This window comes from Mauremys reevesii, linkage group 9 (genome assembly GCF_016161935.1).
Source record: "Mauremys reevesii isolate NIE-2019 linkage group 9, ASM1616193v1, whole genome shotgun sequence".
NCBI lineage: Eukaryota > Metazoa > Chordata > Testudines > Geoemydidae > Mauremys > Mauremys reevesii.
The window spans coordinates 67,618,176-67,641,143 of record NC_052631.1 but is presented as its reverse complement, the minus strand read 5'-3'; the positions used below and the strand labels follow the sequence as shown (position 1 = coordinate 67,641,143).

Sequence of the window (22,968 nt, the reverse complement as noted above, 5' to 3'; positions counted from 1 at the left end):
TGAAGTGCTTCCTTGTGCAAGAAGATCCATGTCTTTAATTTCCCCTTCAGTCTGATGTCTGACTACACAAAGGCATTTTGACCGCAAATGAGATTACACAGACTACAGATGACCCAGTTATTGTAGTTTTGTGCATTATTTACCATAATGCTACATATGTTTGCGCTAATATTATACTACATGCGTGCCCTTTTTTGTAATGGAGCTGTAATGATAAAATCATCGAATGCATATAGGTCTGCTGCAGTAAAGCTTTTATTTGTATTCTTGAAGTTGGGTTGCACAAGAAAATAGTTTTGAAAGACATCGTTATTATAAAACGTTGGCTAAAAAAACCCTGAATGTAAAATCTGCTAAGAGTAGAGGTGGGCATGAATCAAAACTCCTGTTTTGAAGAGCCCCAAGCTTTACAGAACTTGTTGTGTATATCTAAACTTAGCAGACCAACCTCTGTGCCAGTTCAGCATATCTGTAAACAATGACATTTGCAAAGTGATTTTTGTCCTTAACACTTGTGGAATAAGACATAGGACAGTGACATGGTTAAAATAAGGCTGCAACTTCATTGGCTTTAAATAACCAATTTGAATCAAAATGGGACAGATCACTCCCAAACTACCTAGCAGATACCAGTCCTATCCAGTTCAGTCTTCCAGTATTGGACCACACAACCGTTGTGGGCACCACAAAGCAATCATTGGACTGTTAGGGGAACAGACAAAATGTAGCTTTGAGGTGTGAACCATTGCCCTGCTCTAATTATAGCAACTCCTCACACTCCCTGCAACAATTAGGCTATGTCTCTGACTGGGCTTGAAAAACACCATTGGCCACACTGGACTCTCACACTTTGTTGCTGAAGGGAAATAAAAGAAAACGAGTTGACACATGGGCCAGTTTTGCATTATGGTATAAATTATTTCCTATCCCAAAACATGATTTCCAATAGTATTCTACATCTCAGCAATCTGATACCAGGCTAAAGCAGCGTAAAACAAAACTAGAGACAACGAGGGCAAACTCAGTGGTCTTGTCTTCATTGGAAAAAAGATGTGTTCTTATCTTGTAACTAATAGGGGGTAAAAAACTAATGAAAACAAGGCAGTTCATAATTTTCATGTGAGTTAGTAAATTGAGGTAAACCCTAGTCTCCTTGTTAGGGCATGTATGTACTTCCTCAAAGTTCGCATTAGTGTGTTCTAGGGACCTTTAAGTTCGTACACGCAGCATCCACCAGGAGATTGCAGCACACCCCTCTGTGAAGTGCGCTGCTGTTCACACCCCTCCATTCAAATTTCAGGGCAGTATAGACATGATTTTTATCTTCATTGCCCAGGGCCAATCAGGATCCTCACAACAAATAACCGAGGGGTCAAGAAGGCCAGAAAACAGGGACCCCTCAGATTCCAGCTCTTCCCGGCATGATGTTGCAGGGAGAGAAGTTTCACATACATGTTCTCTAATACCCCCTTCCCTCCTGGTGCTAGGACTCCATCAAGAAAGAAAGGGTGAACTCAGAAGCTGCTGCCTCATTCCTTGAGGCCAGGTCAAACTCCCACCCCATTAATGTTCTTGCCATTTGGGAAGAAAGAAATGTAATATTTATTTTTGTTTCATATAAAATACCTGTGCTAGATAGTAGTTTCTCAACTTTATTAAACTGAAGATTTTCCTTTTACAAGTTGCTGTACCTTTGCAGGTGGTGTAGAACAAATTAAATATATTACCCAAGATCTTTTTTATATATCTGGTACAAAAGGTGCTAGGGAGGTCTGAAATTGCATTCTAACCATACTCATCACTTTTAGATGAAAATCAACCCAAAGTGGAACTTCCTATCCAATTCCCGTTAGTCACTTGAGAACTTTTGGTTCAGATAAAATTTAATTAAGATCTGAACCCAGCCTAAGGTCTGCTTTTGCAAAACTAAAATCTGATTGACAAAATTCTGAAAAACACAGCCTCTGTAGTCCATGTCTAGTGTTACACAGTTGTTTACTTTGATATTCCATAAAAAATTGTTGTTTTAGCTGCCAGAGTAACTAAAGGTAGGACAGTGACACCCACTGTAAAGTATTGGGAGTTTGTATAAAGGTATGTGAGGTGTTAAAGGAGTTAGTAGATTGTTTCTGTACTTATTTATTTATTTTTTTAACTGGAAATGCAGTTAAAATTTTTCTAAAATGCATATTGGTAACCACTGTGTTTATTAATTTTTGAACATAAGGTCTCTAATAGAACAGCTAAATTTACATTGAAGTGACCATATTCAGTACATCTTTGAAACTGGTATTGTATATTTTTGTTTCCGTGCTTTAATAAGCATTTGAGGCTAAATGTTTGCTGTAATAGTTCATTCTCATTTTACTTTCTCTTAAATCTTTATCTTTTAAACATAAATTCAGTGCAGGAAAAACAACTAACAGAGTCATGTAAGCAAAAACAACCACTTCCCCTCCACACACACACACTTCTGACCTAAGTGGTACAAGGAATAGTTCCATTGACATCAAGGGTTAAAGATTCACAAGGATAAAACAAGATCAGAATCTGGCCTGCTATTTGAGAGGCTTCTGTTGGTTGCTTTTCTGGCTGTGCTGCCTTCCACGTCCCACTACACATAACTTACACGTTTTCCACACCTGCTGAATGCTAAATGTTTTCTATTGCGTTGATTTACAATTTCAGTTTACCATTTAACTTGCACTAATGTTTGTCGTCTACAAATATGAAAAAAGGACTGTTATGGGATTGGCATATTCTCACTTCGGGTCTGAATGTGGCCCAATTAATCTATATGTAGCAGTGAACCAAACTGAAGAACCATATGCAGTGGAAGAGTGCTATAAAAATAATGAGGGGGTGGGAGAAGACAGAGATAATGTATCTTCTGAATATGTCTTTCAGCATCCTATTGTTTCTACATGATTCACAGACTAAAAATATTTACAAAGACACGAATCTTTCATGTAAACTAATTGTCTTCCTACAGTCCAGTGAGGTACTTAATATTCAGTTGACAACAAAAAGTCCCAGAGATGCTAATAAAAATTCAACATCGCATTACTCTACCTGTTCACTCAGTCTAGTCAGCTTTTGAGAGTTAGATCTTAACATATATACATGAACAGAACAAGAGACATGGTTCATTGATGCAGTTACAACTTATGGCAATCCTTGACCTGTATTTCTTGCATTATTACATGCCACCCTGAGCCCTTAATAGCAGAACAAATTGAAACATGAAGAAAGTTAAACACTCATATGAATAATAGAAAAAATAATTTAATCATTTTAACCAACCTCCCATAATGCTCCAGGGAGCCAGGCAATTTAAGGCCTAATGGCTTGCCTCCCTGAATACGAAAAAATGGGAGCAAGAAAGAAATGGCATCCTGTGTACTGAGTTCAGATATATGTCTAGCAGGGAAGTCATTTTTTTATTCCTTCTCAAAGCTACCTACTTGAAAGACCAAGGAAAACCCACGTGAAATCAGTAGGCATGCAGTATAAATAGAATGAATAAATAAATAAATGGAAAGAAATGTTTTTATTTTATAGATCTCTGAGATAGAAGCAGACTGTTTTAAATGTTTGCCATATTAACACAATTGGTATTTAACCTCAAGTCACTATATTTTATCAAACCTCTCCATGTGCATTTATTCCATTAAATAGGGTCACTAGATTCTTGCTCAGGAATATCTTATAAGGTTCTTAACCATCAAGTAGCAGTCACCGATCAGCAGTTGTTTATTTGCATACTGAAGATGTCATCAATAATACACAGGACAAGGTCTTTAAATTGAAAGAACACTGGGGTTGTCATCAGTATTGCTTAATAGAGCATCATAAGCAAACTAGTCAGGAGTATGTATGAAGCGTTCATTATGTTATACTATATATTAATTTAATTTAGAGGTTTTATGTAAATCTGACGTCAGTTTTGCTTTCTTTTTTTCCTGCAGTCTCACTTCAATTGCACTGAGATTAATTTTACTTTTTCCCCTATTCACAGAGGGTGATGAGACAGGAGTGATGGATAATCTGCTCGAGGCCCTGCAGTCAGGGGCAGCCTTCAGGGATCGCAGGAAACGAACACCAAGAATGCAGGGTGAGTAAGATGTTTTCTAGTAGATTTGTGGTTATGGATGGGGGTGGGGAGGAATCTAGTGTTCAAAGTAAGTTGGGGGGAAAGGGTCTTGCCAAGGCTTTTAAGAACTTTCATTGAAAGTTGGTCTTTCAGTTCTGGTGTGAAATCTCAGCAGGTTATAGCTCTGAGATCACAATTTAAAACTTGGTAACTATATCTTCAGATAATTGTAGATGCTGCAGAAAACTAGAACAGGGGTTCACACTGTGTTTAATTTGACACTTTAAAAAATCATTGTTTTTTTTAAAGAGCATGTGTGTATTTTATATCACTTTAACCCACCAGTATAATTAAATTATTTTTTGTAATTGGCCCTAAGAAAGTCACAGTAACTTCTTACACTAGTGGAGTGATGCATATGGCTGCTAGCTTTTCTCAAGGGCCATACTCGGGTTCATGCTCATTGGGCTCGAAGCTGTAACCTTTATGGGGAGTAAAACTCCATTTATTATTAAAGCAGCTTCATTCTGTTGATTTACTAACATTCTGTAGGGATGGTCTTGAATGATTGTCCTCTGTACAGTTATTGGTTTGGAAGTGACTCAAGGAAGAGTGGAGCAAATACACATACTCACACACACAACTTTTCAAACACATAAAATATATAAATTATTGTTACTTTGAATCTACCTCTTATTAAAGTTTGTGGCAACATACATTGTATCTTGTAATTTTCCAGTTTTAACATGTCTTATAGCAAAAATGGTATTTTAATAAATCAAATTGTTTAAAATGACTTCTTTACACAGAGCAAAATCGAGCCTTTATGAGTCAGATCCATGCGGAGGGTTTGGAAGAGTGGTATTGGTGGCAAAGTGGGTAGCACATCTTACCACTCCATAAAAGAGCAAAGTGAGCCCCCACTCTCCCCATTAGGTCTGATCCTGCAGTTAGGGCTGGTCTACACTAGGGAGTGGGGGGGAATCGATCTACGATCTATTTGTGTAGCTGAAGTCGAAGTATCTTAGTTCGACTTACCTGGCCGTCCTCATGGCGGCAAGTCGACTGCCGCAGCTCCCCTGTCAACGCTGCTTACTCCTCCTGCCGAGGTGGAGTACGGGCATCAATTCGCAGATCAATTTAGCGCGTCTAGACGGGCCGTGATAAATCGATCCTCGGTAGATCGATTATTACCCGCCGATCCAGTAGTAGATGTACCCCAAAATCCATGTAGACAGACTTCTTGGGACTTAATTTTACATCCATATGTAAAATATATAACTCTTGGGGCTATGTGAGTGCAAGAATGCATTTTTTTCTCAAAGAAAGCGGTAGCCAGGAATATTATCATTGTTTTCTTCACATCCTATCCCTGACTATCACATAGGGCTATAGACTTCAAAGTACCACTAATGTTCTCTGCCCTATTCTGCTCTGAACTATCAGTGCAAAACCATTCATTGTCATTTTAGTCTCAGCATAGTCTCTATGCAGCTGAGTTAATAAGGCACAATGTGCCACCTTCTCCTATCTGGTAGCAGTAAAAGTAATGGAATATAATTGTGATTTATTATTATTTATAATTTGTCATAAACCTGATCTTTTACCAAAAAAAAATAACCAACAAGAGTGAAATACTTTGTGTACACACTATTCCCAAACTGTGCTACATTTTCAAAATCATCCTTCAATCTGAGCAATATTTCTGTTCTCCCAATTAAAAGAAATAATATGAGCATGCCTGAGTAATTAATTTGTTATTTTTAAATGGAAACAGGACAAAGTATGTTTTCTGTTGTCTTTGATCTGAAAGCTTTTAAATACAATGTGGTGCATGTCTGCAGTAACCTTGGTCAGAGTAGGCAATCTTAATGTCTGTCAGATTTTTTTTCTTTTTTGCTAACTTTGGCTTTGCTTTCATCTGTGATAGAGTTATAAGACGAGATGTAGAAATCTTGAATGATTCTGCCATCAGTGGTGAAAATTAATATATTAAATCCTCCCACTCGGTAAAGTCTGTTGAACAACCAGGGGATCATTCATTTTACCTTTTATTGAACCTTTTGTCTTACAGTCCAGCTGCATAAATGAACATAGAATTTTCATAAGTGCACACTGTGTTTTCTAATGGCACAGTGATGGGACAAGGCTTTAGTTAAGGGTCCATTATAAACTCCTCTGTTCGATAGCTCAGAACTTCCTCCAAAATGTTCACCTGTGGCTGAAATTTATGATGCCTCATTATTCTTTTTCTTTCTTAGAAAGTCTGTGTGTCAGATATGGAGCAGACATGTAATAATGTTATGAGTACAGCTATGTAATAGTTTTATGAACATGGTATGTGACCTGGTCAGTGAGCTCAAGTTGTTATATACTGGGGGTAGTGGAATGTTTATTGTATGCTTATAATGGCTGAATTCAACTGGTTGTGTATATGAAGGTGACACTCTGGCTTCTCAGATCGGAACACTGAAGAGTACGCTTATAGAATCATAGAAATGACTAGCTTCGGTAATGCTGTCTTCACTCTAATAAGTTGCAAGACTTATTTTGGCAAAGTTTGGTATTTGGAAATGAAAAGAATGCCAAAGTGTTAGAGCCCTTCTCAAGGGAAAAAGGTGGGGGGGGGTCACTTGCCAAAAACTGTCTAGGGAGACAGGCTAACACAAAGAGAGAGACTCTGTGGAGAGTGTCTAACAATTTGGGCTATCCCCGAGCCATGAAATGGTAAGCCTGATAAGCTAGATATGCATACAATCTGTTATTGTTTTGAAGTTACGTGTTCTCTGAAACGCTTTTGTTCCAAATAAATAATACTTTGCTTTAAGGAGGCTGTTTGATTACTGCTATCATTGCCCCGGAGAGAACAGAATTGCAGGGTCTGGATATGTGAGACCTGCTGAGGTAAATCATGGTTGATACACAGGGAGGGGACTGCAACTCAGGGCCCAGTCTGAGAGTGTGAGAATTGCATGATTCCACCCTGACAGGTGACAGCTTGAGACCTTTAAAGGAGGGTGCATGTGGAAGGAACAGGAGGGGGATTAGAGATTCAGTTAGCCCAGTAACAGTGGAAGTTTGTACAAAATTGCTTCAGCCACTGTTTTTCAATCAATCCCACTCCTTGTTTGAGGAAGTAGGCAAGGGTTTGACCCTTCATCCTGGAGACACATATGTGACCATGACTGTAATTTGTGACACGTAAACGTGTGGCAGCACAAAGGTATCTTAAAAAGCTGGGAAGCCTATTTGAGTGGAGGAGAGAAGTGAAAGCTAGGGAGATATAAAGACTCCCAATTATGGAGAAGTGTGAGAGAAGGAGATAGCACTGGTACAGAGAGATGAGAGCAGAATTTACCCAGCTCACTTCCCCTAACATAGACTCTTCTGTGTAGTTGCACTTCACTCCACCAGTAAACATAATCTTAGGCCTGGTCTACACTGGGGGGAGGGGATCGATATAAATTACGCAACTTCAGCTACGTGAATAATGTAGCTGAAGTCGACATACTTAGATCGTCTTCACCACGGTGAGTCAACAGCTGCTGCTCCCCCGTTGACTCCATCTGCTCCTCTCGCGGCAGTGGAGTACGGGAGTCGACAGGAGAGCTCTTCGGGATCGATTTATTGAGTCTAGACTAGACGCGGTAAATCAACCTGTGTTGGATCAGTTGCTGCCAGCCGATCTGGAAGGTAGTGTAAACATACCTTTAGAGGTGCTGCCAGCCAATTGGGGGCCCTAAGAAGGAATATTTTACACCACATAATAAAAAGCAAGTAGGGGGCCCCTTGAGCTGCCCATGCCCTAAGCAATTGCTTAGTCTACTTATGCTTAGCGCCAGCTCCAATCTTGTCTTTATTCTATCTGCTGCTTATCATTATGTAGCTGTAGTGCCACTGTGGATGGAATATTGTGGGCCCCACTGTTCAGAAAGGATGTAGAAAAAATGGAGAAAATACAAAAAAGGGAACCAAATCTAGAAGAATGTAAGAAGAGAGAAAGGGGGCTAAATATATATAGTTTAAAGAGGAGAAAACATGAAGATAGATACACGGGGACATCTTCAAGGAGTATAAATGAAGGAAGGGAATTACTCATAGACTCAAAAGTTGATAGGACATTGAGCAATGACTGGAAAGGAAGGAAGTGTGGATAGTAGGGAAAAGTTCTCAACAGCAAGAGCAGTCAGTCAATGGAACAGGTATTCAAGAATAGATTAAGAATAAAATGTTAGTGGAAATGATGTTTCAAGCAGTCCAGCAAAATGCAAAGAATGAAACTGAATGAATCAAGTCTTCTTTTTTGGCATCTACTTTCCATTTTCCTGAATTCAGGAAAATGGTTAGCTCAGGAGTTTAACAAACAGTTTACCCCTAAAATACTGGTTCAACTCTGCATATGTTGGTAATCATCAGAAATGGTTGGCATCTAATAACAGTTCAGTAGCCTATGTAAAAGGATGAGCTGGTCTTATTGCAGTCCCTAATGAACATTGTAACACAAAATCAACTCACTGTTTGGCACCCTTGTCACTCTGTGCAGAAAGACCAAAAACTGAATTACCCTTTTTCCTTGGAGTAAGTCTTTCCATAACAGTTTTCAGGCACAACAGCAGAGCAGTGTGAAGGTGCATGCACTGGAACTGTCTATACTGTACTTGCTCTATTGATAAAGAAAGTCCTTTCTTTATCAAAGTTATTAAGCTAGTACCTTTCATGAGCACTAAATTCACTTCTAGAAAAAGAGAGAGACACAAAGGAATGGTTAAATTAACCTAAATCATCAGGTTCTCAAATTAAAACCCAATATGGTATATAAAAGAATAAATACCAGATGAGAAAGATACAGCACAATTTATTTTCACACATAAAGTAATTACATTGGCCATTCAGTACTCACTTTGAGATATTTCTAAGGCACAACAACATGTTTAGTTTCCAGTATAGCCTTTGTAAAGCTAATGCATTTGTTTCACTGTTCTCAAACTCACACCAGACCAATTCTATCAATTTATTTGACCTCCAGATCACTTCTTTATAGCAGCCTTCATTTCCTTCTGATCTTCAAAGTATCCCATAGATCTTACATAAAAATAATTTCAATCTATGTTCAAGTATTGTTCAGCTGCAGCACATCAGACTAGATATTTTACCCTCTTATGAATGAAGGTTTTTCATTATAAATTCTGTGTTCTGCTTCTGCATGGATTACTTCCCAGACATTAATAGTTTCTCATGTCAGGACCACTGCCTATGGTCCTTGGCCTCTGACTCATTTGGCAGCTTCTCTAAGAACTGCCTTCCTATTTCTATATTAGCTCCTGGATCTTTTCAAAACTAATCTCAGAACTTATTTGCTTGATACTGATTTTTAATTTGCTTTCCTATTTCATTTATTAAGGGCAATGAGATTCTCATTTTGGGTGACTCTACATAAGCACAATGATTCACTGATTGATTAATCAGATCTAGGTTTGCATTACAAGAAGATTGAAGTTTAGGAGTGCAATATACAGTGGTGCTGATGACATTTTTTGTCAACAACTGGAGAACAAAATGAATACAGACCATTTTATGCCCTATTTATATGCAAAATTCTTCTAAGCAAGAACTGATGTTCTCTATAGAAATTTCAGTCACTTCTGCTTGTCCCGTTTCCAACAGAGTATAATCAGCTCTCGTGCATATTTCGTCAGCGATGATCTCTGCAGGACAGCAAGATACAGGGTTAATTCCATTTGACTGTTGTGAAAGCATGAATTTAGCAGGCTGAGCTTTGATATAGGAAATGGTGTAAAGATTAGCCTAAGGAAAGACTATTCTGCAAGAAACTTCCGCTTGTGATGCCTATTTTCATGACAGAAATTCAGACATACTATATGACAACAAGCCAGTATTCCCCTCTGACAAACCTACAGTTTAACAGTAATGGCACGGATGTACTAATCCTTGTATATATGCCAGAAATATGGTGAATAACCACGTGACTGACATTCTTAGAACATTTGATGGCTCTTCTGCCCAGAATCAATAAGAAGGTTCAACAGAATTTTATAATCCATGTTAATCTTAGTCTCTTCTGAGCCAAAAAAAATTTCAGCTTGATTAGAAAATAATTAGTTTTGACATTTTACATTCATTTTTATACATACATCATTTGCATGTATAAGAAATATAGTAGGACGTAACTATCCTGGACTATAGCATTTCATCTTGTGGAGGTGACTCATAATTCGTGAGTAATGTAGGCTGCATGGATACAGTCCATATCCACAAATAGTTATTTGTTCAAATCAACTCTGTCTTTAAAATTCTCTTTTAAATCCATTTATTGTTGAGCTATTGCCACCTTTAATTTCATGCTGTGTTAAACTGAGCCAGCCTTGAAAAATTAAAAAGTGTGCTCTAGGAATTATTTTGGGTAAATTCTGTGGCCTGTAGTATACAGGAGGTCAGACTAGATGGTTCCAATGGTCCTTTCTGGCCTTGAACTTTATGAATCTTTCAATAATAGGCTTTAAGACCTACATTTTAGAAGATGATTAGTGATTCTGCGTGACTCCGTTTTTTAGGGAGCCTATCCAATTTGAAATCCCTTGCAGGGGCGTGGTTTCTCAGGAGCACTACAGGCCCTCTAAAAACCAGGCCATATGAAGCTGTGTAAAATTGGCATCCAAAAATGAAGGCACCCTAAATCATTAGTCACTTTTGATCATTTAGATCAAGTTGTCCATTTGTAGTATGAAAAGGAAGGGGTCTCTCAAGTGTAGTCAACAAAAAGCTGAACTATATTAGGCTTGGAGGTGTCAATGATCAGAAACTATTAAGGACCTTATGAAATTCACAAACTAGTTTTTTTTTAATTGCTCCAGCACAGATTAGTTCCTTGAGAGTTATGTGGAACAGTTGTGCTTCTGTCTTTACAGTAACACTGGTCTGCATGTCAATATTAGTTAAAACTAAAAATGGGCATAACTGTTCTTATGGGGAGCTTTTGAGTAAGTACAGTGCCACCAAATAAGGAGAAACTATTTTACAAATGAAAAAATAATAAAATTATTGAAGGACTCTTTTGTATCCTTGGCTTGTAAAATGTATCCTTTTTGTTCTTCGCTTGTCTGTTTTCATTTGTTTGTAAGCTTGTTGGGGCAAGGAATAAAGTCGTTTTCTTTGTTTTCCAGGACCCAGCACAACTGGACCCTTGTCATTATATGGGTCGTTGGGCAGTAACTCAATAAACAATTTAATAATAAGCACTTTTACTGGACGAATATAAAAACAAACATGTTGCATCACAACATCTTTGCATTGTATCATCATGTTGTATCACAGTACCATCAAACCACAAATATGTTTAAATTAAAAACAAGTAAGATAGAGATGTCAAAACGTGGACTACCCCTTAAAGTAGTTCAGATCGTAGATGACAAACTCTAGCCACCATCTAATATTTGAATACCTAATTGAAACAGTGATTTAAACACCATCTCATTTGCCTTGGAAGCCACTCCCTCTCTGTCACATAACTCTCCAATATATTCACACAGCTGGAAGACGCTTGTAGATGTGTCTTTGAGACTTAAAGTTACAACCAATATCTAGATGGGGGCTAGATGGGAAAATTTTACAAACTTTTAAAACTCACTATAAACTTCTAAAGAGAATGTTATTTAGTTTCCTTTTTAGTATTCTGGATGGATTTTTATGTTGGTGGGCTTGGAGTTTTAATGAGTGAGGATCTTCTTTAGACTGGAGCTAAGTGAGTGCCTCTGGGGTTTTAGTGGGAGGAAACAAAAAAAAACATTTTTTTTTGTTTTAATTTCCTGTGGGAGAAGTAGGGTAGTTCTTGGGATTTCTTAGCTTGCTGGGCTGTTTGGTTGTGTTTGGCTAGCGTGTAGCATATAGCTAGCTGTCTGTACTCTCTGTGTGCAGTAAGCAGGAATTTTTCAGTTCATACATTATTCACAACTTGCTGCAGTGCTTCCAGAAAGTCAGCATCTATCCTTAACACAAAGAAAAGAAGAAAGGAGAAATATATTTTTGCTGTTGTTTTGAAAGTTAGGGCAAGGACTTCATCTTCAAGTGGTCTTGGTAGCAGTCATCCATCCTTAATCAAAAGCAAATAAGAGAGAGAAACATTAATGTTACATTTCTTTCTGTTTTCTGGCAACATTGGACATAGGTTTCATTTCACTGCTGCATCTTGAGCTATTCTGACTGCAAATAACATAATTCTTAACAAAAAACAAGTGAAAGAGAGAGGTTGTAAGTTGTTACTGTTGCAATTGTAGTATATTTCCCTTAAGTACATGATAACAAGCAAACTCAACAACATGATCAAAATACTCCAGCAATATGGTCATTTCACACATTTTCTTTTTCATGCATGTGTTCTCTAGCTCAATGAAGTCTCATATCATAAGTCTGTTGCCAAAACCAATTCATAATGAAAATGAAAACAACATGAGAAAGAGAGATAATAGCTGCAATCGCTAGTCTGCACATAAAAAGTGGATCTTCCTTTTGGTGTATTTGCTTCTTATAGTTTTATCAAGAAGATCTAAGATAGAGGCGCAAACCGTAACATGATGGTACTGATATTCTGATCAGCTTGATTAGTAAAAATATCATTTATCAAAAGAACAACTTCTGAAGAGGCAAATTATCGATGGTGGCTGCTAACATGCAAAAAACAATTTTACTACTAAACACCACCAATGGTAATGTTTTCCTTCTTTTTGGTCTTTGAAAGAACTGTGAAAGGATCAAAATGGGCTCACTAACAAGAACAAAGAACTTTCATAACAGGAATGGGGAAGTATGCCTAACTAATAACAGCAGCTTAGTTGAGTACTAAAGTGTACTGTAAATTCCAAAAGAACTTAAGTTAAGACACAAAGATCAATGTGGACCCACCCCATCTCAGGGGTTACTCCTAAAGGCATTATGCTCCATGGGGATACAATGACTCCCACAGTTCTTTGTTGGAGTTAGCTGGGGTTTAAGAAGAGGATATATCCCTTCCTCTTTCCCATTCACAGATATGCTAGTCCTTGTGCTTGGGGGAGCGTAGGAACAGGGCAAAGAAGGCTCTTTGTTCTGCCTTTCCACCTTGTAGAACCACGTATTGGCTATCTAGTATTTAACCTTAAATCTGAGACGTACAATCTGGAGTTGGAGATACTGATGATGAAAGTTTTAAGTGTTCATAAAAGAGGAAAGAGTGCATGCTTGAGTTTTAAAAGTAAGCTTTACAATGATAAAGGAAAGTGAAACTGTTGGTTTTTTTTCTGGTTTATAGAAAAAGGCTCTTATTGTTTGTGCTATGTTAATAGCTGGTAATGCAGAAAGGGGTATTGCATCTGTATTTGGCCCGCAGATGGAATTATCATCATAAACATATGATACATACCACAAATTCAGCATCAAAGAAGAGAAAGTGGAAAGAGAAAGAAGTTATGCTTCTTGATCATGTCAAGGAAGGGGTTTACACATGCAAATAATGGTGGTGCAATTGAGGAAGCCCTTGCAAAAGTAACCCAATAATGTATGTTTTAAAATTAATTTATAGTTTTGATATGAAAATTTTACAATATACGTATAAATGTGTTTGCTTTCGAGGATCGGGAAACGTGGTTATATTTGGGGATGAGTGGGGTCGGGATACAATACAAGACCCAGTGTACTTGTTTGTGAAGCATACTAAACTGCTTTAGTAAGGGAAGTGGGGCATTTTAAGAGTGGGCTACAATGACTTTACATTTGGAGTATGTAATGTCCTTCATGATAGAGAAGTAGTAATTATGACTGTCATGGGTAAAAATAAGATTCTTCATTGATGCTGCAAATCACAAACAAGACTCCACTAACTAATCACACCTTATGCCATCTAGCATCTTCGCCCAGGGACTTCCCAAGACCTCCTGGCTACCCTAGAGTATAGATAGGAAATGGCAGTATTGATGAAAATGAAAGATTTATCTTTTTTTTCTTTTAAACAATTTTGTAATGCTAGGACCCAGACACCCTAGATATGGATTCTAAGAAAGATGAATGGATTTTGATGTTGATGTTTTGGTTATGGTAGATGGAAAATATGTTAGGAGGTCTCTATAGGTTTTGTGGCTCCAGACTCCATTTTAGTTGTAATCCATTTCTAAATCGGATGAGTTAAGGGCTTATTACAAGTGTTCAGCATTGCAAGATTCAACAGATTGGAAATCTTGCCCTTGAAAGATGCAAAGACCTCTAGTGTCTATGAAGTTTTTATTTTACTTTTTCTTGGACCCAAATGTGTAAGGCCTGTGAAGTACAGATATTTTCCACTGGACAGAAATGGGTTTTTTTCTTGCCTGATGGTGTTTTTAATCTGTGGGCAGGGCTGGTATTTTGAACAAAGGACAAGTATTGCAAAACCAGAACTGTTGACTGGGTTTGGCGGTGGTGTAAAATCTTATTGCACCGTGCCAGTTAGCATTGTAACTTCTCCAGAAGAATATACCAAACAGGGTAGTAATAGTTCAAAAGTGACAGAAAAAGAAATAGCACCTTTCATTGAGATAATTCATTCAGGCTTTTGTCCATTCAGATAGCCACAGTGAAAAACTCCAAGGTGTTTTTTTGTTTGTTTGTTTGTTTTTGTTTTGTTTGGTTGGGGGGTTTTTTGGCTTTGGGACGAAAGATTTTTTTTAACAAAGCTGTTGCCAGGAGTTTTGACAACAGCCAAATCTCATTTTGGAGTTATGCCTGAATGAAGACTTCAGGTTTTAGCCCAGTATGGGAATCATTTTCTTAATGATCCTTTTAACCATTAGTGTAATTTTATTCTATTGTGAGAGAAATTCACTGTAGAAACATTTATTTTAAAAGTTGAAAAATAGCACTATTTATTTCCTCTGTGATAGCAACCCTGAGTGGAGATATATTTGCTATAGAAATATTTATCTCTTTTTCTGTGTGCATTTATATATACCTAGATAAATGTGTCTCGGTGAAATCCACAGGCAAGTAAATTATGGATTTGGAAAAGTTCATCTAGTTTTGTGTATGAAACTATGTTCTTTTTCCTTGTCTCCCATTTTGTAAACCTTGCAAATGTACAGGTAGCTTTTAATATAATACATTATAATTTAACACTGTTTCAATAAAATCTCTTCCTCATCAGATTGTGAAAATAAAAAACACTGCATTTCATTGCGTTCCTACATATTCATTGATGCATTGATTTTTCAAATGCACAATAATTAATGACACACACACTGCATGCTGTATCTTCTTAAGCTTGTTTTATTATTGTACATGACTGCAGGATTTAACTGCAGATCTTGTACCTTCACTAGGTTTCTTGTCTTAAGAGGCTATACTCTAAACATTAACAATTGCATATTTTCTATGTAGTATTGTTTCCTTTTAGAAAAATATTCTTGCTCTTTTACAACTTTACCAATGTCCTGACATGCTAAAACTGAAAAAGGGAATAGCCTCGGGATATGAGATTAGTAGAGAAATCTGATTCTGAAATATTTTCCCTCTAATATTTGTTAAAGCAAATTTCTTTGCAGACCTAACTGTTCTATCTGGGTTTTTTCTTACCACTAAGCAGCTAAATCTTTTCTGTGGAATTAAACTTAAAGTTTCCAGAAACGTTAATAGCTAGTGCCCTTTTCTGAGTGTCCTAGTTCAGAAATATTGCAGCTACAACGGCATTACGTGCCATCATTTTTCCACTTTCTCACTGCAGGGGAGTTACAGCTTTAAGGTACATGTATGCTCTTTGTGCTTTAGATCTGAGTGTGGAATATATTAATAGAATATGTACTGCAGTCTGTGCTGAAATGCAACTTTTGGATCATTTTTGAATACCATACATCAATATCATGTCAGCTTGCAGCACATCAATGAGATGCACACTAGGCATAATTTAAGAATTGTCTTGTGAACTTGATTTATTTGAAGAAACTTGTTATATTGTCATTACCATTTCCATTTTAGCAGTGTGCATGAGAGAGAAAATTAAAACAAACCTGCCTTATTCAACTTTGACACCTAATTTGAATCTTTTATGCAAGCTACCTGGAAAGCTGCCACCACGTGTTAAACTTCAATAGGATAAAATGAAACTGAGACCGTAGAATATTACTGCTTTTTAATGGCTTTAGATAATTTTCAGATTACATAAAGACACTTTTTAATTAAAAGAAAAAATTCAATGCACGCTTTTAAAAAATTACTCAGATCTACGCATTATGGCTGAATCCATCAGAATTCTGCAACCCAGAAAAGAACAGAAATTATATTTTACTGGAATTTGAAACTTTTGATGAGGAACATCCTGAAGGTTAGAATTAACACATGACTTTCACATTTATCTTTCTATTATACCAAATAAAATCATGTAAGACAGTTAGGTTTCCTTGATGATTGCTCTTATTTGTTTAAACACATTAAAATAAAACTTCAGACAGCTAGAAGCCAATCTATTTAGAAGAATGCATTGCAAATGGTACTTTTATGAGTAAATTGATTTCTGATATACATGTTTGTTATCTGAGCTAGTAAGAATGTTTATCATTATTTATATAGCTCTCAAAGTGTGCTAGATGCTTTTTTGACAACCAGAAACTAAACCTATCCATAATAGTGTTGTGGAGTCATTTTGCTGCCTTGTTAATCAAACAGAATGACATCACCTGTGCTTTGCATATAAGACCAAAAAATTATTGCAACAGACCTACAATTAAATGCCTCCCATGCTTTGAAAATAAATGTCTCAATGTTACTTTCAACAAATATCTGGTCTTCATCTTAGAGATCCTATAGTTCTGAGGCATTAGTATCCTTTGATTTTGTTATACTCCACTGACAATATCTCTGTAATTTGCTTATTTTTTAACAATATGTAGAAGCATTTTTCTTATCTCATTTTTAGATGGAGGATTTTTGCTTATAATAGAAGAGTCATGGACTAATGAGACTTATTCATATAATTTAAGTACTTCAGAGTTATCCCAAATGTAATGGCAAAAGATAAAGAAGGGATCACAGATAATAAATTTGTCCTGCTTTCTCCACCAAGGCATTATTGCAAGCTTACAGTCTGCTTTTATTGATAAATATAAATATGGGTTATATAAGAAATGACAATTTATAATGGCATTCAGATCTAGTTTTAGTAGTTGCTTTAGTCCAGAGAGCTCCATAAACAGTCCCAAGGCAATTTAAAAACAGGTATTTGTTGTATAATCTGTTTTTACCGTATCTGCATTTTAATTTATGATTTTGGTAGTTAAAGTAATACAACTAAATAATATATCCTAGTATATTAGCATGTAAACAATGGATACAGCATGTAGATATGTTACTTTGCATATGGGATGAATGTCATTCACAAGGAGAAGAGAATTTAAAAATACAAAAAATACTAAAGCAATGTTAACCGCTAAGCTTCCTAAACCAGACTGCCCGGGGTTTTAGCTAAGAACTTCCATTATAATCCGTGGGAGTTACATATCTATGAAACATTTAATAACTTGGAGTATTTAGGAATACGAATACAGGCAAATATACAAAAAGCAGAAGTGTGTGAATTAGGAAAAGCACTGTGTCCTTACCTGGGTCTCATTGTATGTAGGCATAACTGTATTGATTATCTTCCACTGAAGAATGCTATTTGTTTTTTATGTTACCTTCAGATCCTATTGCAACTGATTCACAAAATACCAGACAATCCAGATATGAATAGATCATATCTTTGCAAGAAGTATTTTCCCAACAGTGTGTAATATCATCATCTTTCTCTGATTAAAAAAAAAAGGCCAATGTTTGTGTGCTGTAATTGACAGGCATAACAATATATGGCACTATTAACTCAAAACTTTATGTATATTGTTGTGTTGCTTGTACACTTGCATACTGCTTTAAATTAAATTTGTGTTAATTTCCTTCAGATTCTTTTAATGCAAGCTAAAGGGTAATACCTGAATCTGTATAAATGAAAATATGCAATGGAGATTTATCCTTTCTGAATAATGTCATTCAAAAATATGGTGCTAAGGATAAATGTTTGTTAGAAATTACTTCTGAGTTTACGTAATTAACCCAAAGTTCAAGTATTAATTACCAGATTTATAAATAGTGGAAAAAAGAGCTACCTGCCTTTATTAGTATATATGATAAAAAATACAGTCTGAAAATATTATCGGTAATATTATACTGCAAAGTATCTGAATACATTTATAAGCATATTTAGAAAGTTTAAATATCTGCACTATATTTATTCTCTTACTTCCTTAAGAACCAAAGTTATAAGTTATCCTGTTACAACCTACAGATATACTAGTATATGTCCTTTTGAAGTAAATATATAACGTACATTCATGATAAACATGATACACAAGTAATGTAAGAACTGTACGGTACAATGTTTTGGTATCTGCAAAACATCTTATGTAACATAATTGCTTACAATGCCTCATACATATAGGGTAAGTCTAGGGTACCATGCTAATTATTTCTGGTATCAGAACTGACTATTAGTGCTCTTATATTTAGAAGCCCTTTGGAACTAAGCATATGATTTTTCAGGTTCCTAAGAAAGCTACACAATCCGGCTGTTTTCATGGTCTGAGTTGCCACAGCCAATTCTGAAGCTTCTAAAGCTTTGTTTTCAATTCCAAAAGCCTATTTACATGGCACGTGTGGTGAAATAAGTTTTTAGAACTGAAAACTAAGCTTTTATGAGACTCAGAAATGGGTGTGGCAACCTGTCTCTCACAAAGAATAATACAAACACTAGCTGCAAATTAGTATGGTGTGGTTTTATGGCAAGTACACCATGCTTTTAAATTTTTGGCATCTCAGTGCAACTGAAAGCTGTGCTGTGCTGTCCTGATGAGGAATGTTCACTAGATTTTAAGGGCAAAAGTGTGAAAGGTTGGTGTCTAAATTGTACATACAAAGTTAGCATGCACATCCATTGTGTTAACAGAAAACACATCCCTGTAGAAATGATTTTTATACATTCAGATACTGATTTTTGTATGCACAAATGAAGGATATACAGATTTAGCATAGATATCAAATCACATTTTGGAGCTGACATGTTTGTTAATAACCAAAAACTGAGTTATCTTGAACTGGGTTTAAACCCCCACCACCAAACTTGCTGCTTGAAAAATTCCCTTTCTGCAATATTTTTGCTTTTCTGCAGTGGCAACATGCATTGCCCAGGAGATCCCCAAAAAATTGTGCATAAACTAAGGAACTGTTTATGGCACAATGGCCATGACTTTTTTAATAAACATAAAAAATGTAAAGTAATGAAGGACGAGTAGGGACATAGTCTTTGCAGCAAAGTGTTGCTCATAGCTGCACAGCCTAACTTGCAGATCCTAAGATCAAAACTGCTACACAGCTATCATACTGTTCAGCCTACCCAGGCCTAGACATGCACATTAGACCACAAGCCACACTATATCCACCCCCCACACACACCTCCCGAGAGGGTTAGGGGAACCTCTGACACACTTCCAGGCAGTCTCTGCCAGAAAGTGTATCTGTCCCAACCACACATTGAATCTCACAATTCTTGGAGATCGTACCTCTCCCTACCTATCATGTCAGCCTAAGCAGCCAAATGTGTTTATTCCTGCAAAGAATGTCTACCCGCACAGTTTTGACATAATACTCTGAGACATGGAAACCTGAATGAGATTCTACTTAGACTGAAACAGAAAAGAAAATGCAATGCTTAGTCAATGTAACAACAGCATACATTCAGCAACTGAATGCCAATATGATACCCTGAGGATAAGGACAGACAATAGCCCTGAACCACACTCCAGCGGTATGGATGTGTGGATGGAAAATCCTTGCTACAGGTAGTGTGTGTGAATGGTCCATTGTTCCTTACCAGCCTAAGCAGGGAGCAGCTCCCTAAGAGGGCTCCTTAGAGCCAAAGGGAATGTCCGTTGGCACAGTCCAATGCAAACCCAGGCTATGATTGGTCAGGAGAGAGAAGTATCCATTGGCATCCATCTAGAGAAACCTCTGGCAAACAAGTACCAGCTAGCCACCATGCCACTGTCCTGTGAATCTGTATGTAGAGCTAAGGGAAGGGCAGCTGATCTTATCTCTGAATTATAAACACAATATAAAGATAATTTTCTCAGGTGTCTTCCAAATTAGCAGTTCAGCTTTAGTGTTTGTTTTTAATAAAAGATGCTTGGCCTTATGGCCAGTTTCAGAATATATGGCTCGGAACGCTTTCATTCACATTTAAGTGGGCAACAGTATGTTATGATTCTCTTTTTATTTTCTTCCAAGTTAATTATTGGTAGGATAAAGATATTTTTAAGTCATAGGAAAAAATAACATCCATAAAATACGATTGATTCACACTGTTCAAATGTCATCTTGTGAGATTTAAGCATATTGCATAAAGACAATAAATGTCATCCTAAAAGTTTAGCGATCAGCAGGACAAATGTCTATTAAGTTTGATTACAATAATAAACCTGAGTGGTGTTAATTTGTAGAAATGTTAAATTTATTATTGCTTTTATATTACCTGAATAAATGGCTGATTCACTCCTTCCTCATGACTTGAAAAATATTGTCTGCAGTATAGATACTATATAACATTTTTATATTAAATTCTTCTTATGAAGTGTCCATAAAACACTTCACAGAAGAGAATGAAACATACAGAGAAGGGTCTTCAAAATTAGATTTTGGGCAGTGATTATCATGCAAGTAGAAAAGAAAAAACTGCAAGAAGGTGGACTAGAGTCAAAGACATGAACTTTAATAATGGTAAAAATGCAAGTATTATTACAGACTCAGAAGCTACAATGAAGGGAGAATGTAAGGATGCAATAACATATGAGGAGAAGATAGTTATTCATTTGATTTGAGGAAAGGAGTATTAAAAATAAATAAATGAGAGGCAGTTCAAGAGAGAGAACAACTCAAATATCCACACAATGAAAAGAGTTCGGAAGCCATGAGTATGAGAGTTGGGTACGGCAGTGAATTTAAGAGAGTGAGGGTACGTCTACACTACGGGATTATTCCGAATTTGCATAAACCGGTTTTGTAAAACAGATTTTATAAAATCGGGTGGAGCGCGGCCATACTAAGCACATTAAATCGGTGGTGTGCGTCCATGGTCCGTGGCTAGCGTCGATTTCTGGAGCGTTGCACTGTGGGTAGCTATTCCCTAGCTATCCCATAGTTCCCGCAGCCTCCCCCGCCCCTTGGAACTTCCGGGTTGAGATCCCAGTGCCTGATGGGGCAAAAATCATTGTCGCGGGTGGTTCTGGGTAAATGTCGTCAGTCACTCCTTCGTCTGGGAAAGCAACGGCAGACAAGCATTTCGCGCCTTTTTCCCCTGGATTGCCCTGGCAGATGCCATAGCATGGCAATCATGGAGCTTGTTTTGCCGTTTGTGACTCTCACCGTATGTGTACTAGATGCCGCTCACAGAGGCGATTCAGCAGCGCTACACAGAAGCATGCTTTTGCTTTTGCATGACAGCAGAGATGGTTACTAGCCATATTGCATCATCCAAACCCTTCCATAAATTGGAACTGAGGATGATCATGGCTACCAGTCCTTTGTACCATTTGCTGCTAGTGCCCTGGCCAATCAGCCAGGCGCAAAAGCCAAGATTGGTTACTAGCCATATTGCACCTTCCATCGTTTTGTACCATTAGCTGCTGTCATAAGTGCCCCTGGCCGATCAGCCAGGGCGCAAAGCAAAAATTGGGAATGACTCCCTGAGTCAATACCTCCGTTTTGGTATCTAAAAATAGAATCAGTGCTGCCTAATATAGGCAAGTGTGCTAGAGAACCACCGTATCATAGAACCAGAGAGCACAGCTGCTCTGTGTCAGAGCCTGCAGAAATTATCTGTATGCTATTCACAGGGGGTGCTCCTGTAACAACCCCACCTGTTGATTCCGTTCTTCCCCAGCCTTTCTTGGCTACCGTAGCATTGTCCCCACTTGTGTGATGAATTAATAAAGAATGCAGGAATAAGACACACTGACTTGTTAGTGAGAAATGAGTGGAAGGCAGCCTCCAGCTGCTATGATAGTCCAGACAGGACATTAAGCAGTGTGTAGGAGAGAAGCCCAGCATCCCACTGCTAGTCCAGGGACAACTGAATCTTTTCTTTACACATGAAGGGTGGGGGCTGATGGAGCTCAGCCCCCTGTTGCTATGATGAGGATGGTTACCAGCCATATTGCACCATCCATCCACCAGAAAAATTTAGGGCCAATAGGCTGAGGACGAGGACGGTTTCCAGTCCTTTTGTACCATCAGCTGAGGCTGATCATGAGGATGGATTTCCAGCTTTTGCACGATCAGCTGATGCTGATGATGAGGATGGATTTCCATCATATTGTACCACCAGCGCCCATGGCGTGGGAGCAAGGATGTTGGTGTTGAGTGCTGCACTATCGCATCTATCTGCAGCATTCAGTAAAGATAGGGTGACATGTAAAAGAGTCAGAGGATTGTTTTACCTTTCGCTTCTGGGGTGGGTGGGGGTGGGTGAGTAGATTGCCAAGCTATGCCCTGACCTGCGGACACTGTGTTTGACCCTAGAAGCATTTGGAGCTCAGCCAAGAATGCAAATAATTTTCGGAGGCTGCAGGAACTGTGGGATAGCTTCAGTCCTCCAGTCCATGAGCATCCATTTGATTCTTTGGCTTTCCGTTACGCTTGTCACGCTGCAGTGCGCTGAGTCCCTGCTCTGGCGTCTGTCTGGAGATTTTTTAAAAAGGATTCTGAATTTCATCTTCTGTAACGGAGCGCTGATAGAACGGATTTGCCTGCCCTTACAGCGATCACATCCGCATGGTCCATGC

At 37.7% G+C, this 22,968-nt stretch overlaps 1 protein-coding gene across 8 annotated transcripts in view; it reads left to right on the top strand.

The window, feature by feature from the left end:
* The window catches only part of DIAPH2 (diaphanous related formin 2), an 827,558-nt gene that overhangs the window by 681,219 nt on the left and 123,371 nt on the right, over positions 1-22,968 (top strand). For all 8 annotated transcript variants that reach the window (XM_039487835.1, XM_039487836.1, XM_039487834.1 and 5 more), the window contains one exon: positions 4,019-4,114. In XM_039487835.1, coding sequence (XP_039343769.1) covers positions 4,019-4,114 — 96 coding nt within the window. The remainder of the gene's footprint in view (positions 1-4,018; positions 4,115-22,968) is intronic.